Source organism: Tenrec ecaudatus, chromosome 13 (genome assembly GCF_050624435.1).
Source record: "Tenrec ecaudatus isolate mTenEca1 chromosome 13, mTenEca1.hap1, whole genome shotgun sequence".
In the NCBI taxonomy this organism is placed as follows: domain Eukaryota; kingdom Metazoa; phylum Chordata; class Mammalia; order Afrosoricida; family Tenrecidae; genus Tenrec; species Tenrec ecaudatus.
In genome coordinates this window covers 105,244,196-105,259,063 of record NC_134542.1, presented here as the reverse complement: position 1 = coordinate 105,259,063, position 14,868 = coordinate 105,244,196, and the positions used below count along the sequence as shown (strand labels likewise).

Sequence of the window (14,868 nt, the reverse complement as noted above, 5' to 3'; positions counted from 1 at the left end):
CTCCCATAAGCAGTTACAGCTTGGGAAACCCACAGGGGATACTATGAGGCAGCATTGACTCGATGGCAGTGAGATAAATGAGGGAAAGTGCCAGATACATTCAGGAAACAGTGAACAATATCAGTCATGTTATATTCAAATAGTCGTAGCATTGATGGCTATTTTGAAGGATAACTTTTCAAGTTCAATGTGAGGTAAAATTTCCAACAGTTCATAATTGTAAAGCAGTGAACTCTTCTGCACACTAAGATGCAGATGAAGGCGCCCTGGTAGTGTAGTGCATTACATTTGGGCTGCAATGCAGACAGACCAGCTGCTCTGCCACAGACAGACAAGAACGTGTGCTCCTGGAAAGATTTAAAGAGAGCAGGTCTAATCTGTCCTACAGGGGTACTATGAGTTGGAATCAATTTGATGGCAGTGGGTTTATGGGTTGTTGGGTTTTTTTGGGGGGGGGTGCAGGAGGGGAATCAAATAAACTATCTTAATTCATAAAATTGCAAAATTCTATACACAGTGATATAATCCTTATCATGCCCACTAGAGTTTATTTCTAGGAGTATAGTAATAAAAAAACCTTTCCTATATCATAAAAAAGATAAATACAGTAAAGACCTCAAAAATTCTTGTAATGAAAATTTTAGTATCTATTATTATATGTTAAAGAAGTCCTGCTGGTGTAGTGGTTACATGTTGGGCTGTAATCTTCAGCGTCAGTAGTTCAAATCCACCCGGAGCTCCACAGGAGAAAAACTAGGCTTTCTACTCCCAGAAACAGTTACAATCTCAGAAATCCACAGGGGTCACTGTGAATCAGCATTGGCTTGATGGCAGGGAATCTGGTTTGGGTTTTTAAAATATAGGTTAGGGGCACCCTGGGGGCATAGTGATCATGAATTGGGCTGCTAACCACAGATCAATCATTCAAAACAACCAGCTGCTCCGAAGGAGAAAAATGAAGCTTTTTACTCCCGTAAAGCATTCTAGTCTCTGAAACCCACAGGAGCAATTCTCTGATCTGTACAGTGGTCACTGTGCATCCGCGTTAACTCGAGGGCAATGAGTTTGGTTTTATTTATAGTTATTGTAATTTGTGTAAGCTGTGCTTATTGCTTTGTAGCCCTGGTGGTTGCAACTCTACCTGCAAGGTCAGTGGTTCAAACCCACCAGACACTCTGTGGGAGAAAAGTAAAGTTTTCTGCACCTTTAAAAGTGTTGTCTTTGAAACCCTGAAGAACAGTTTGGAATCAACTTAACGACAGTGGGTTTGTTCCTTTTCAAATACATTTATTGCTTTAATTTTAATTTCTTCATTTTAATTTTATTTTATACTTTCATAACATTTCACAAAATTCTTCAAGTAAAATAACTTACATTTTTAGATTTCCCCTTAGAGGGGAGTGTGAGTTATTGATTCAAAGAATAACTGTCTATCATACAAGAGAACACAGGCTCAGAATCACGCAGACCCTGGTTTAAATCTTAGCTCTGTCACTTACTGGCTGTCTGAATTTGGCAACCTTTTTTTTAATAATTGTTTTATTAACATATCTCACAGAGTCCAAAATATGTATTCACATTCAACTCTGTCGTTCAAACCCATAGAGTGAGGTTATACAATCACCATTGCGATCAGGGAACCCTCAGGGAACATTACTCCTGTAACTGTTTCTAAAGGGTTATCTATCGTGACTTTCATGTACCGCATAATATGCAGATCTGACTTGATTAATGAGGTAAAAAAGTAAAAACCATAATAGTAAGGGGAGGAAATATTTATGAACTAGAGGATAGTTATGTGGTTATTCAGTACCATACTGCACCCTGAATTTATTGTTCAGTCCATGTGACCTTTCTGAGAGGGACTGCCCAATGATCTTGCAGGTGGGTTTGGGGGTCTCTACTACATCCACGCCCCTTCATATCAATTTGGTTGTGTGTTTTCGCACTTCTGATACCTCATCCCTTTGACACCTCATGATCACGCAGGCTGGTGTGCTTCTTCCACATGGGCTTCGTTGCTTCCCTGCTAGATGGTTTGGCTAATTTTTTGACTTCCCTGGACTTTAGTTTCTCATTTGTGAAATGAGGTTACCATCATATTTTTTTATAATAGACCATATACTCTACCTGGTTTAGGAGGTGTAACCAAGGCTCAAAGCCAGGTGCTCTGACTTTAACGTCTGAAAAATAGCCATTATGTTGTGTGGCCCGCAGCCCATCAGAATTGGAAGGGGTTCTTTTCTAGTCCCCAAAGGATTGTGTGGAGTAGAAATGAAGTCTACATGACAGAATGGGGAACTGTAGGTGCATGTCTGTCACCTGGCAGGAGGCAGCTTAGCGTAGACACTAGGCTACTCGGCGAACTCTCAGAGGGAGCATCAGTCCTTGCATAGAGGAAAGAATCCACCCAACATTTCGCTAATCTTTCCCTGGCCAGACTGACTGAGGCCAGTTCTCTCAGTGTTGGGGAGAAGAGGAGACGCCATGGCAAGCAGAGGGTGCTTCCGGTAAAAGTAGAAGTGTAAGCTGGGACATGAGACATGGTAAGAATCAGCGAAGATCCTCAGACTGGGCTTGCGGGTCTCTAAAAGGCAAAAATGTCTCATTTTCTCCAAACATCAGATTTTATTATAAGCCCCTTCCTGTCGTCCCCTTCCTTTTCACTCTCCTCCCTTGCTTGACTTTTCCATCACACACATCCCCATCCTCTTTGCTTGAAATCTAAGCTTCTGTGTTCATAACTCCCCACCTGCTTCTTTTTCCTCATTCAATTATGGTGTTCCTTCCTTTGAGAAACTGTAACTTCACTATAGACTGCATCTAGAGTTTATCTCCACGCACGTATCCCACATTGAGTCCTCTCTGCCCAGTGGCTCCCTCATGATTTGTTCTATCGTTCACACAGATATCAGATTAATGGCCTCACCAAACCACTCACTCACCTCTCACTCCGAAGACCTCCGCACTTCTTCGTTGATCTCGAGATAAGGCTAGACTTCTCAACCGTACAAGAATTTCTAAGTTATTAACACCTTTGCTACTATTCCCAGTTCCACGCCCGAGGCAGACATCAATAAGTAATTTCAGAACTCTCCCATTGAACTCAGACTGGGTTCCAGAAACCTTTGAATGACACTTTATTTCATTACAAATCATTTTATTGGGGGCTCTTACAGCTCTTGTAACAACCCATACCTCAATTGTGTCAAGCACATTTGTGCATATGTTGCCATCATCATTTTCAAAACATTTTCTTTCTACTTGAGCCCTTGGTATCGGCTCCTCTTTTTCCATTCCCTCCCCCACCCTCCCACCCTCCTAAGCCTTTGATAAACCATAAATTATTATTGTTTTCCTGTATTACACAGTCTGCTGTCTTTCTTCACACATATTTCTGTTGTTCATCCCCCTTGGGGGGTTGTTATACACCAGTCCTTACGATCGGTTCCCCCTTTCTCCTCCTTTTACCCTTACCTTCCTCCTACCCTCATGGTATCACTATTCCCATTACTGTTCCTGCAGGGGGAGGGGGGCAGTATCTGTCCTGGATTCCTTGTGCCAAAAGCTCTTATCTGCAGCAGTGTACATGTCCTAGTCTAGCTGAGTTTGTAAGGCAGAACTGGGGTCATAATAGTGGGGACCAGTAGGGAGCAGAAGGAAACATTAAAGAACTAGAGAAATGTTGTGTTACCTCAGTGCTATACTGCACACTGGCTGACTAGTCCCTGCATTGTGACCATTCTGTGAAGGGATATCCAATTGTCTACAGATGGGCTTTGGGTCTCCACTCTGACCCCATTCATTCACATTAGTATGATTGTTTTTTCTGGGTCTTCCAATGCCTGATACCTGATCCTTTCAACACCTTGTTAACACACAGACTGGTGTGCTTCTTCCATGTGAGCTTTGTTGCTTCCCTGCTAGATGGCTGCTTGTTTAACTTGAAGCTTTTAAGACCCCCCAGATGCTGTATCTTTTAATAGCCGGGCACCATCATCTTTCTTTACTACATTTGCTTATGCACCCATTTTGTCTTCAGTGATCATATAGGGATGGTGAGCATCACAGAATGCTATGTTATTAGAACAAAGTGTGCATTGTGGGAGTACTTGAGTAGAGGCTCAATGTCCATCTGCTTCTTCAAACTTAGCATATAAATATATGCATATAGGTCTCTATCCCTATCATTATATACTAATATATTTACATATATATGTGCCTATGTTTATACCTCTATAAATGTCTTTTGCCTCCTAGTTCTTTCCTCTATTTCCTTTTACTTTCTTCTTCTCCCATTATCATGTTTGACCTTCATTTGACTCTCAGTAATTCCTCTTGACTACATTGCACTTGGTCAAACCACACCTGTTCCCACAGGCATTCTGCCCTCTCGTCATCATCGATTTAAGATCTCTTGTTGTTCCCTTGATGGATCCCCACTCCCTTTCCACCACCTCTCTCTACCCTGGCCCCCTGAAACTGTCAGTTCCATTGTTTTATCCTTGGGATTATTTATCTTGCCTATCTTATATAGATAGACATGGAAAAAAGAAGAGAGAGGGGAAAAAGGCCTAATAATAGTTCCAGGTCTGTCTGCTGACCCATATGTATGGTTTCCAATCAAGCCTGAGGTGAAAACCCTGACTCCTGAGTCTAAGTCTATTTTAGGGATTTTTCGGGGACTTTGTTGCTTTGCTCCCTTGTTGCTCTGTTGCGCTCCCTGTGTATTTCACCCCAGTGTGTGGGTGTCAAACCAGGCACGATTCCTACACTGTGTGCTGTCTCCCACAGTGCTGTCGATCAGTGTGGGGATGCTATGTCTCATGTTGGGGCCAGTCCTACGGTCCTCCCTGTGCATTGGCTGTTCCATGCAGGAATGTCATCCTCGAGGCTTGGTGGACCAGGATATGGTTCATTCTCTCTCTCTCTCTCTCTCTGTCTCTCTCTCCCTCCCTCCCTCCCTCCCTCCCACCTTCCCTCCCTCCCTCTTAGTTTGCTCCCATGTGGTGTGGGCAGACCCGCCACTCTCCCTGGGCTTCAGTGCTGTCCTCTATAGTGCCTTCTTCTGGGGAGGGTCAAGGCAGCTGGGACTGGGGCCCGTCCCACACACCTCTCTGTTAGTTCACTGCATCATGCCGGTATGTTGCATGGCGCACCCTCTCCCTTCCTCTTAATTTTCCAATCCAACAGCAGGAGCACCCAGTGGGTAATTCTACCTGGGTGCCATCTTAGAACCTCTCAAATGGCACTTTATGTATCAAGATCCATCCGTTAGGATGTGTACTCAGGATATCTGTCTTCCCTTTCCGCCCAGATGCCCTGTGCCATCCTGTTTGCCCGTGCCGTGCCTCCTCGCTCTCCACCAGAATGTCTGTCCTCTTTCCTGTCCACTCGCTCAGCTTATACCAGGCCACACAATTAAACCTTCCTCACTGGTTGTGGTGGGGGTGAACCACAACGTTTGTTGTGAAATGCCTGGGCCTGTCGACGCACGTCTGAATTGGCCAGATAAACTCTATACAAAAGACCAGAGATGTAAGATCCCAGGAGGGGCCACCTTTTGGCTCCTTCGGTGCACCCTTTAGTCATGTGGCTTAACTTCTGTATGTATCACCTGTCCATAAAGGGTTTAGCAGTGGCCTCAGACCATGCTGTGTGAGCGGGTGGGCTGTTCCCAGATGACTTCACTGAAAGGTCCCAGTTGGGACGTTGGATCTGAGCGGCAGATGCCGGCCTGAGAGAGCCTCCCCCAACTGAGGGTCGTAGAGGCAGAGAGCATCCAGGATCCATGTGGCTCTCAGATTCTTTGGGACTAAGTACCTGTGCTTCCTCTACAGCCGCTGCTGTCACTGGACAACATGGAGCTGAAGAGAGGGAAAACGTTCATCAAATCGAGCCTGCATCTTTCCCACGAGAAAGCCCCAGTCCAGGAAACCTCTGCGCAGGCCAGGGAGAGTGCTGGCCTCTGCCCTGTCTTGCTGGAAGGGCAGCAGAAACCCCATGGCGATAAGAGTGATAAGAGTCCCCAGGCAGGCCTCCAAGAACACTGCAGGGTCCCCAACAAGGGCGCACAATCCGGCCCCAAGGAGGGGTCCACGGGTTTCTATGGAGCCCCCTTCAAACTGGTACGTAAGAGCAAGACTCATGACAGTGCGCTGGGGGCTGGCGGCGCGGCGGCCGCCTCTGCAGAGACCCTGGCGAGCAGTGCCAGCTTCCCGGGGTCCCCCAGCAGCCTGACACCGGCGGGCGGCTGTGGCAGCCAGCGCATGATCGACTATCGCCACTTCGTGCCCCAGATGCCTTTTGTGCCTGCCGTGGCTAAGAGCATCCCTCGGAAGCGGATCTCCCTGAAACGCCCCAAAAAGTGCTTTCGGAACTTATTCCACCTTCACCGAAACAAGCCCGAGAACTTGCCTGCCCTGGAGACCAAGAGAAAGGTCACATCCCTGCCTGGGAGCCAGATGGACGGAACAGAGGGGCAGGGCGCAGCCTGCGTCCACCTGGGAGAGGGACCAGGGTCCGATAGCCTAGGCCAGGACCCCGAGCTTCCCTCGGACTCCTCCTTTGACCTCTGCGGGGCCCTGTGTGAGGATGTGGCCTCCCTCAAGAGCTTCGACTCGCTCACAGGCTGTGGGGAGATCTTCGCAGATGAGAGCGCGGTGCCGGGCTTGGAGCTGAATGGGGACTCAGAATGCCCAGCCCAGGAGCCACAATCCCTGGAAAGCAAGGTTCCCAGGGCCCCCTCCCAGGCCGGCATGGCTCAGCTGGCATCTGTCCCCCATAATGAGGTGTCAGGCTTTACCAAGTTCTGGGACAGCGTGAATCACTCAGTGAAGCAGCAGCATGCCCTGCTGGGCCCATGGCTGGAGGCATCTAAGGGCCCAAGCAGAGAGCAGCTCAAGTTGGACACAGCTGGCCTTGCCAGTCTACCTCTGTGCCCCTGTAAGACTCCTCACGGTGACTCCAAGGCCAGCTCCATAGACACAGGCACCCCTAAGAGTGAGCAACCCGAATCTGTCTCCACCAGCGATGAGGGCTATTATGACTCCTTCTCCCCAGGTCTTGAGGAGGACAAGAAGGCCCAGAGCCCAGGCACACCTGCACCCTCTTTCCTGCAGGATAGCTACAGTGGAGATGCCCTCTACGAATTCTTCTGTGATCCCAGCGAAGGCCCTGCCAGCCCAGGTCTGAACGACGACGTGGGCGTGGCTGAGAGTCTGTCGGGGCTCACAATGGGTACACCCCTATCCATGTGCAGCTTCCATACGGGGGCTGAGGAGAACCTGGCCCCGATGCCCAGCCCCAACGTGCTTGATCATGGCTTCCTGCAAAGCTCCTGGAAAGGCACGGAGTGCCTGCTGAAACTCTGTGACACCGAGCTCTCCATCACGATGGGTATCATCAACTGGCTCCGTCGGGGTCCGGAGCTCCAGCCCCTACCTCTTCCAGCCCCAAGGGATTCCACCGCCCCGTCTTCCCCCAAGGGAGCCTCCCATGGGCCAGTGGCAAAGCTAGCTGCCGGCTCTGTGGAGGCAAGCCCCTGGCCAGAAAGCCAGGAGGGGAGAGGAACCTGGACCCCAGCCACTGTCTGCTCAGCCCACACTGGGCAGGGCCTGTGGATGCATTCAGGAAGCAAAGACCTTCCTGCAAGGGAAAGCAAGGTCCCAGGGGTGCCTAAATGGAGAACCTGCAGTCCCTGCCGAGAGCCCTCTCTGCAGCTCTTGCAGGTGTCTGAGGAAGAAGGCGTATTCTCCTCCCTCAGGTCTGCAGTCACCGTGACAGCAGACTCTTCCAGCAAGAGCAAGGCCTCACGTCGCTCTGCCTGGATAGGCTCCCAGAAGGAGCCCAGGCCTCCCATGGACCTGGGGTGTCTGCCAGACCCCTGGAAGCTGGGTCTTGGGGGAAGTACACTAGAGCAAGACCCCTGCATGAGGGGCTGTGTGGCCCGTGTGGCAGGCCAACATGACCACCAGGACAGCCAGCACTGGACAGAGAATCACCAGAGGCAGGATATATTCAGGGGACTATGTGGTCGGCCTATAGCCAGGAGCCCTGCCCCTCTGCAGCAGAGAGAATCCCCCGGTAGCCCACCCTCCCCAGGTAGCCCGCACCACAGCCCATAGGAGCAGATGTGCCTAGACCATAACCTGGGCCTGAGATGGCCCAGAGGGACCCAGAGGGGTAAACCTGAATCTCATGAAGAACCCCCAAGACCTCTCACCTTGGGTCTTGCTAGCCAGCAGGAAGGAGCCACCTTGAAAAGTCCCACATAGCACCTTGGCCACCACCTGACCCTGGACGAGCACATCCAGTCTGGTCAGCCGGAGGTGGGAATGACCAGGCCAGTTCTGGCAGAGCCCCAGCTGTAAAAGGCAAGCTTGCAAACACACGGCTGCCTCTTGCCTTGGTACGCTCACATTTGGCCTGGGAGAACCAAGTTGGTGTCAGAGGAAGGATGACTCTCAGGTAAAAGTTGGGGCATTTTAACATGTGAGGGCCTCCTTGTGCATACCTGTCAACTCAGCTAGAGGACTACTGGATAATCAAGGCTAAGGAAGAGCACTGTGCTACAGAGGCCTTGCTGACTTATCCACAAGAAGGCAAAGAGTGTGACTGTGCTGGCCGTGGCCACCCCTAGGAAGAGGCTGAAACTTGAGAATTATGACTTGGATGCATAATTAAATTATAGGCAGAGTAAGCCAATATGTCATCATAGGAGTTATTTGGAGATAGGAGACAGATGGGAGGGAGGAGCTGGGAGCCAGGGGCTAGTAGACCACTCAGGTCAGTTCCGACCCTCACTTTGCTCCAAGGACAGGACAACACACACACTCAAACGTTCGTCCACCACGGCCCTAAGAAAAGCACAGATCGTGTGTCCACCTGAGCCCCGAAGAGAAAAATGTCACATTGTGCTGGCCCTGTGACCGCAGGCTGATGTGCTCCACTAAACTGCTGCTGTACCCTCTCTGATGTACCCAGGGGCCTTGCTCTCAAGAACCACTTACTCTGAGACCTCAGTGACAAGGGGAGTGCAAAGGTTATTTAGAAAAGAAAGAAAAGCACCCAGTTCCTCAGCTGGGGACTCAGAGGAGGTGCAGCTGAAGGGGCTCTACCTGAAGGCTTTTATGTGGACGGTGGGGTCCTTGGCCTTTTGGGTCTTCAGGTTATGAGTGGACCAGTCTCGGGTATGGTCACATTCCTCAGGTCCAATCACAAACCTGCTCATGCTCTGTGCATGCTGAGGTCTTGCGTCGACATAGATAAGGAAGTAAGCAGGCGATGGGTCAGCAAAACAGGGTCATGGGGTTGCTGACTTTGGAGTTCAAAATTAGCCTAGGGGTTTGGGGCCGGGTGAGTCAAGCTTTAAAATTCTCATAGGCGGTCGAGATCACCCCTCCAGACATCCTGCTGCGCCCTGTGTTTCTTGCTGGGCCTCTTTTCCTCGCTCTTGTAGGCTTTCTATCTCCTGACTCTCAGTGTCTCCAGGTCATGGTCCCTTCAACTTGCTCTCTTCCCAAGTGAATTCATGGATAGGCAACATCTCAGATGCTTTCTGGGAAGAAGTGGAGGTCTTCACAACTGGGAGATCTTGCCCACAAGCAGCAAAGGTCTTCTGGTGCCCCTCACTCTTCTGGTGTGCCGCTCTGGGACGGGTGCCAGCTCCAATCCGCTGTCAGGACCTGTGGTACGGAGACAAAACAGCTCGTCAAGTGCTCGTTATTAGATTCTACCTCAACTGGGCAGGTCGATGTGCACGGTTGATGGTGACAGGCAGCCTGACATGTGTCAGTTGGAGTGAAGGGGGGAGCCAGGTCATGCAGACACTGGATGAGTCGCATAGTTTGCCACTTGCTATCAGAGGCAGAGCTAAGTGGGCAAACTTAGGTAATGGGGAGAAGGCACGGAGCAGAGTCCCAGACAGGAGAGGCCTGTCTGGCGCAGTGAGGCCAGGCTCCTTGTTTCCCCAGTTCATCTGCGGCTTGACTGTGTGACAGAAATGGCCCGTGGCCTGCAGCACAAGCAAGTACTGAAGCCTGCAGCAAGCATGCAAACTCCAGGCCAGAGGCCTGTGGTCCTCGGAAGAAGGAAGCACAGAGGCTTGATTTTCTTTTCTTCTTTGAAGCCATGCTTGACACCTTCTCCCAGGATGTACGCAGCTTGTCCCCGCCAGTGCGACTATGGGTCCATTGCTCAACGGATGCTGTCATCTGACCCATGAAGCAATCTAAATGTAGACGCTCTCCTTGGTTTTCCTAGACACAAATTAAAGTCACAGGGTGCTGATGAGATTTGCTTACAGCCACATGCAACTCGTGTGGGGGCAATGGAGTTTGGATCCCACCTGCCTGGCACTAAAAACCCAGGTTTTCTGAAAACTCCAGAACTTATTTCATGGAGACCTGGCAGAGAGCGCCTCTCCAGGGATCCACTACTTCCTTCTCGTAGGCCACAGCAGATACACTATGTTCTAGGCAAGGAGTTGTGTTCCAGACCCTGGGCCCATGGCTGGCCTGAGAGCTCTGTGAGTGCTCCATCAGTACTTGTTGAAATAATAAAATCTTAAAAGGTTGCACATGACTTTCTGACTTTTTTCTTGACTGAGACTTGTCTCGGGGGAGGATTAGAAATGGGGCTTCAGACATAAGTCCTCCTCGGCAAAGGTCGGTTGTAGTTTGGGCAAGAGATCTCCTATTCCTGGAGGTTTGGGGGACCCAAAGAAAGGGCAACCCAACCAAGCCCAAGAACACGGTGGGGAGGCAGGAACTGAAGTGGTTGAGGCCCAGCCTGGAAAGAATGCGTGCAGACGGGGAGGGCCCAGTCCTCAAGACCAGAGCACCAGCATAGTTTGCAGTGGCCCAGTCACACAGAGGCAAGAGAAGCAAAGTCCACAATATATTATTTATATATGCACACATGTGTGTTTATGTGTAGATAAAGAGGGCATGAGAGAGATTCCGACAGGTCCGAAGTTCACAGGTCAGGAGCCAGACCAGAGGCTTATCATGGCTTCTCCTAAAAGCTCGCCCTCTAGCGGCAGAGCAGATAATTGACCTAAAGATCTCAGATTAGATGGCAGCCTGCTGGTTCACAAACTGCATAGCTTGATGAATCCCAACATCCAAAATTAACAACTTGAATCCAGAAAAAGAAATAGAGAGAACTAGTGATGGTATATTACTACAATTACTATATTAATGGTATATTTATTAAAGTTAATAGAGTTCCACAAATATCAACTTTCTCTTTTTTCTTCTCTCAGCTTCACTAAATGGCATGATTATGTAAAGTAATAATTATCATATTGGTAGTTTGTGACATAAGTGGATATAAAATGTATTGCAATAACAGTACCAGAAACAGGAGAGGGAATAGAGTGATAGAGGAATAAAGTTAAACCAGGTTAGTATAAGTCTGAAGTCGATCTGATAAGTTAGCATCTGTATTGTAAGTACTAGAGCAGACACTAAGGAAGTAATAAAACAGTTTTAGTTTATTTTTTGTAAGACAATTTTAAAAAGCATTAAGATAATTAAAATGTTACACTAAAATAATTACTAAATAGAAAACAAACTCAAAACTCTGAAAACTCACTACTGTCGAGTGGAGTCTGACCCATAGCAACCAGATAGGGTAGAACTGCCCCTGGGGTCTCCAAGACCACACAGGAGTAGAGAGCCTCGTCTTACTCTAACACAGAGGAAAACTTGACTTTGAAAGCCAATAGAAAGCACAATTCCAGATGTACACCCAGTCATAGAATGTTAGATGTGCAAAAATCTATCAAATGGGAGAGAGTCTCAGGATGAATAATAATAAGACACCATCTAGAGGAGGCACATTTTAAATGCAAAGATGTCAACTTGTTGAATGCTAACAAAAGGTATATCATGCAAATAGCATGAACCTGCGGAGCTCTGCTTAGGTTAAACTAAATAGACTTTAAAACAAAAATGTTCATTGACAGCAAAAGGACATTTTATAGCTATGAAAGTGTTGATACATCTAGATGATATTCTTCATATAAGCATATGTAAAGCTAACAACAGAACCCCAAAATTTATATAGCAAATCAGTACCAAGGGGAGAAGTAGACCAGTCAGTCATAACAGTTGTAGACCTCAATATTCTGATGTTAATAACAAATGGAACAACAGGGCAGAAAATCGACAAGTTTACAGAAAACCTGAATAATACTACAAACTAGCCGGACTTGACAGTATCCCTAAACACTACTAAAAAAAAAAAACAAACCAGCAGAACACACATTCTATTCAAGAGCACTGTAGTGAAGAATCAGATTCCACTTCGTATATTTGGGTGATGACAGCTTTTAAACCACAACTTCCTCTTTTTAAAACGCCCTTTCCTCTTTCTGTTCTGCAAAACATCTGAAAAGGTGATTGGTTTAACAAACAAGTGAATGCTGGGCGAACCTTCCTTTGGGGCCAGCTTGAAGTTCAAACCATATAGGTAAAGGAAGCAATGGATATTAAGAAAGTGCCTCACAGAGTTGTAGAAGGGGATAAGCCCAGTCTGGTTCGAGTCCGTGGGTAAGATGTTCAGCTGAAGCCTTTCCTGACTCACAGAGCTGCCAGGGCTGGTGAACCAGGAAGATGACTCAGGAAACAGGAAGACTGCAGGCCGGTGGAGGCAGAGGCAGTTGAATCCAAGATCAGTAAGGCAGGCTTACGGGTCCAGTGTCAAATGAACCCAAGGACAGTAGGCAACCTGGTAGGCAAGCTACTGACACTTCCCAGGATGGTAGTCAACATGGAAATCCATTGGCTCAAGTCCAAAAAACCAGAGGTTACTGAGGCAGATGCAGGATGCAGACCAGCAAGAAGACTTTCAATCGAGTCTGCTTATTATCAGCGTCAGACACGCCCCCAAGGAAGCGTTCTTTCAACGACATCAGACCTGAGGAAAGAGGCGGCACACCGGCAGTTGCCCTCCAGTCTCCGGAGATCCCGTCTGCCAACACCGGGCAAATGGCCTCCCAAAACCGCGACCCAGCCAGCAGCCAGTGTCGTAGCCGCCGGGAAAGGAGCCGAGCCCAGCGGGGGCGCAGCCCGGGGTTCCGTGGGCAAGAGGCTACAACAGGAGCTGATGACCCTCATGATGTCTGGCGACAAAGGAATCTCTGCCTTCCCGGAATCAGACAACCTTTTCAAGTGGACAGGGACCATCCACGGAGCAGCTGGTACAGTCTCTGAAGACCTGAGGGACAAGCTCTCCCTGGAGTTCCCCAGGGGCTACCCTGACAATGCACCCACAGTGAAGTTCCTCACCCCCTGCTACCACCCCAACGTGGACACTCAGGGTAACTTCTGCCTGGACATCCTGAAGGACAAGTGGTCTGCCCTGTATGACGTCGGGACGATTCTCCTCTCCATCCAGAGCCTGCTGGGAGAGCCCAACATCGACAGCCCTTTGAACACACATGCTGCGGGACTCTGGAAAAACCCCACAGCCTTTAAGAAATACCTGCAGGAAACCTACTCAAAGCAAGTCTCCAGCCAAGAGCCCTGACCTTCCCTGTCCTTGTGTTCCCTTCTCTTCTGTAGCTGTCTGTCCTCCCTCCACCCCGCCCCTTGATGTCTGTGTAGAACTCTTATCTCAAGCTGTGGTGTCATTTCTGTTGTGTTTGTTTTTTAAATTAAGTCTCCATTTGCACCCTGTGATGATTGTATTAAATAAATAACATTTGGGGTTGGTTTGGGGGGGGGGCGGGAAGAGGCGGCACACCTTCCTAATCCTTTTACAACTGCTATGCTGTCCATAGAAAACCCTATGGTGGTGTTGATTACACTGTTAGGTCTCATCATGGGATTACCAGACCCTAACTGCCAAAGCATTCACCAAACCCACCGATCACAGGCACCATTACTAGCATAAACCTCGCCTTTCTGCGCAATCCTAAACTGTTTGGGATATTCCTGGGAGGTCTGCTGTGCTACCTTTGAAAGTCTCATGATATGAATCCGAGAAATGGGTAAAATGAGAACAGAAAAGCCTCTGGGAAACTCCATGAATCCTAAAGTTGTTTCTTTAGAAGTATGAACAAAATTGACAAGGCCTCAGCAAGACGGACCAAAAAGAAAGAAAAAAAAGAATTTAATTCATAGATTAAGAATGAAAGAGGGAGTAGCACTACTAACTTTACAGGAAAAAATACACATACTAAATAATATATGCCAAAATACTGGAAAACACTAATAACGAAATGAATAAATTCCTAGAAAGATTAAAAATGCTGGCGGTCAACTAACTCAAGAATAAACACGTTTTCAATAGACCTATAGCAAGCCAAATAATTAATTAGTAATTTCAAAACTTCCCACAATGAAGTTTAGGCCCAACTGGTCACATTGGTGAATTCAATACAACATTTAGAGAAGAACTAAAGCCAATTCTTTCCAAACTCCTCAAAACAAAGGGACCCCATTACTGCAAAAGAACAGACTTAGAAAAATCACACGGCTGGATTTCAAATTTTACTATCACTGTTAAATAATCAAGAGAATGGGATAATGGCATAAGGTTAAACATATAGAACAACAAAATTTAATTGAGAAACTTAAATCCATAGGTTTATGGCCAAAAATGGGTGTGAAAAAAATCAGTGGAGAAAGAATAGTATTAACTGGCGAAGGAATATAATAATATATAGCATATCCATACAATTGAATATTATTCAGCCAATGAAAAGGAATAAATTGTTTATACATATTGCAGTATGATTTCTTTCTGTTTACTGAGTTCTCTAGCACCAGACACAATTGACTTTGACTTTGCAGGTGTTTGGTTTGGTTTTGATTTTCAAAGACAGTAAAAGAGGGGGTGGGTGAAGAAGAGGACCTG

At 47.7% G+C, this 14,868-nt stretch overlaps 1 protein-coding gene and 1 pseudogene across 1 annotated transcript; both read left to right on the top strand.

The window, feature by feature from the left end:
- Positions 1 to 5,861: 5,861 nt before the first annotated feature.
- On the top strand, positions 5,862 to 9,998 carry AMER3 (APC membrane recruitment protein 3). Its single transcript, XM_075529146.1, has 2 exons — positions 5,862 to 7,535; positions 9,975 to 9,998. Exons 1-2 carry the CDS (start codon positions 5,862 to 5,864, stop codon positions 9,996 to 9,998), a joined length of 1,698 nt encoding a protein of 565 aa, XP_075385261.1.
- A 2,997-nt stretch (positions 9,999 to 12,995) lies between these two features.
- On the top strand, positions 12,996 to 13,544 carry LOC142424612 (ubiquitin-conjugating enzyme E2 C pseudogene; annotated as a pseudogene).
- Positions 13,545 to 14,868: the final 1,324 nt, after the last annotated feature.

Coding starts and splice junctions, on each gene's coding strand:
- AMER3 (XM_075529146.1), top strand. CDS start 5,862: ATGGAGCTGAAGAGAGGGAAAACGTTCATCAAATCGAGCCTGCATCTT. Junction 7,536..9,974: donor TAGCTGCCGGCTCTGTGGAG/GCAAGCCCCTGG, acceptor TTGTTTCCCCAG/TTCATCTGCGGCTTGACTGT.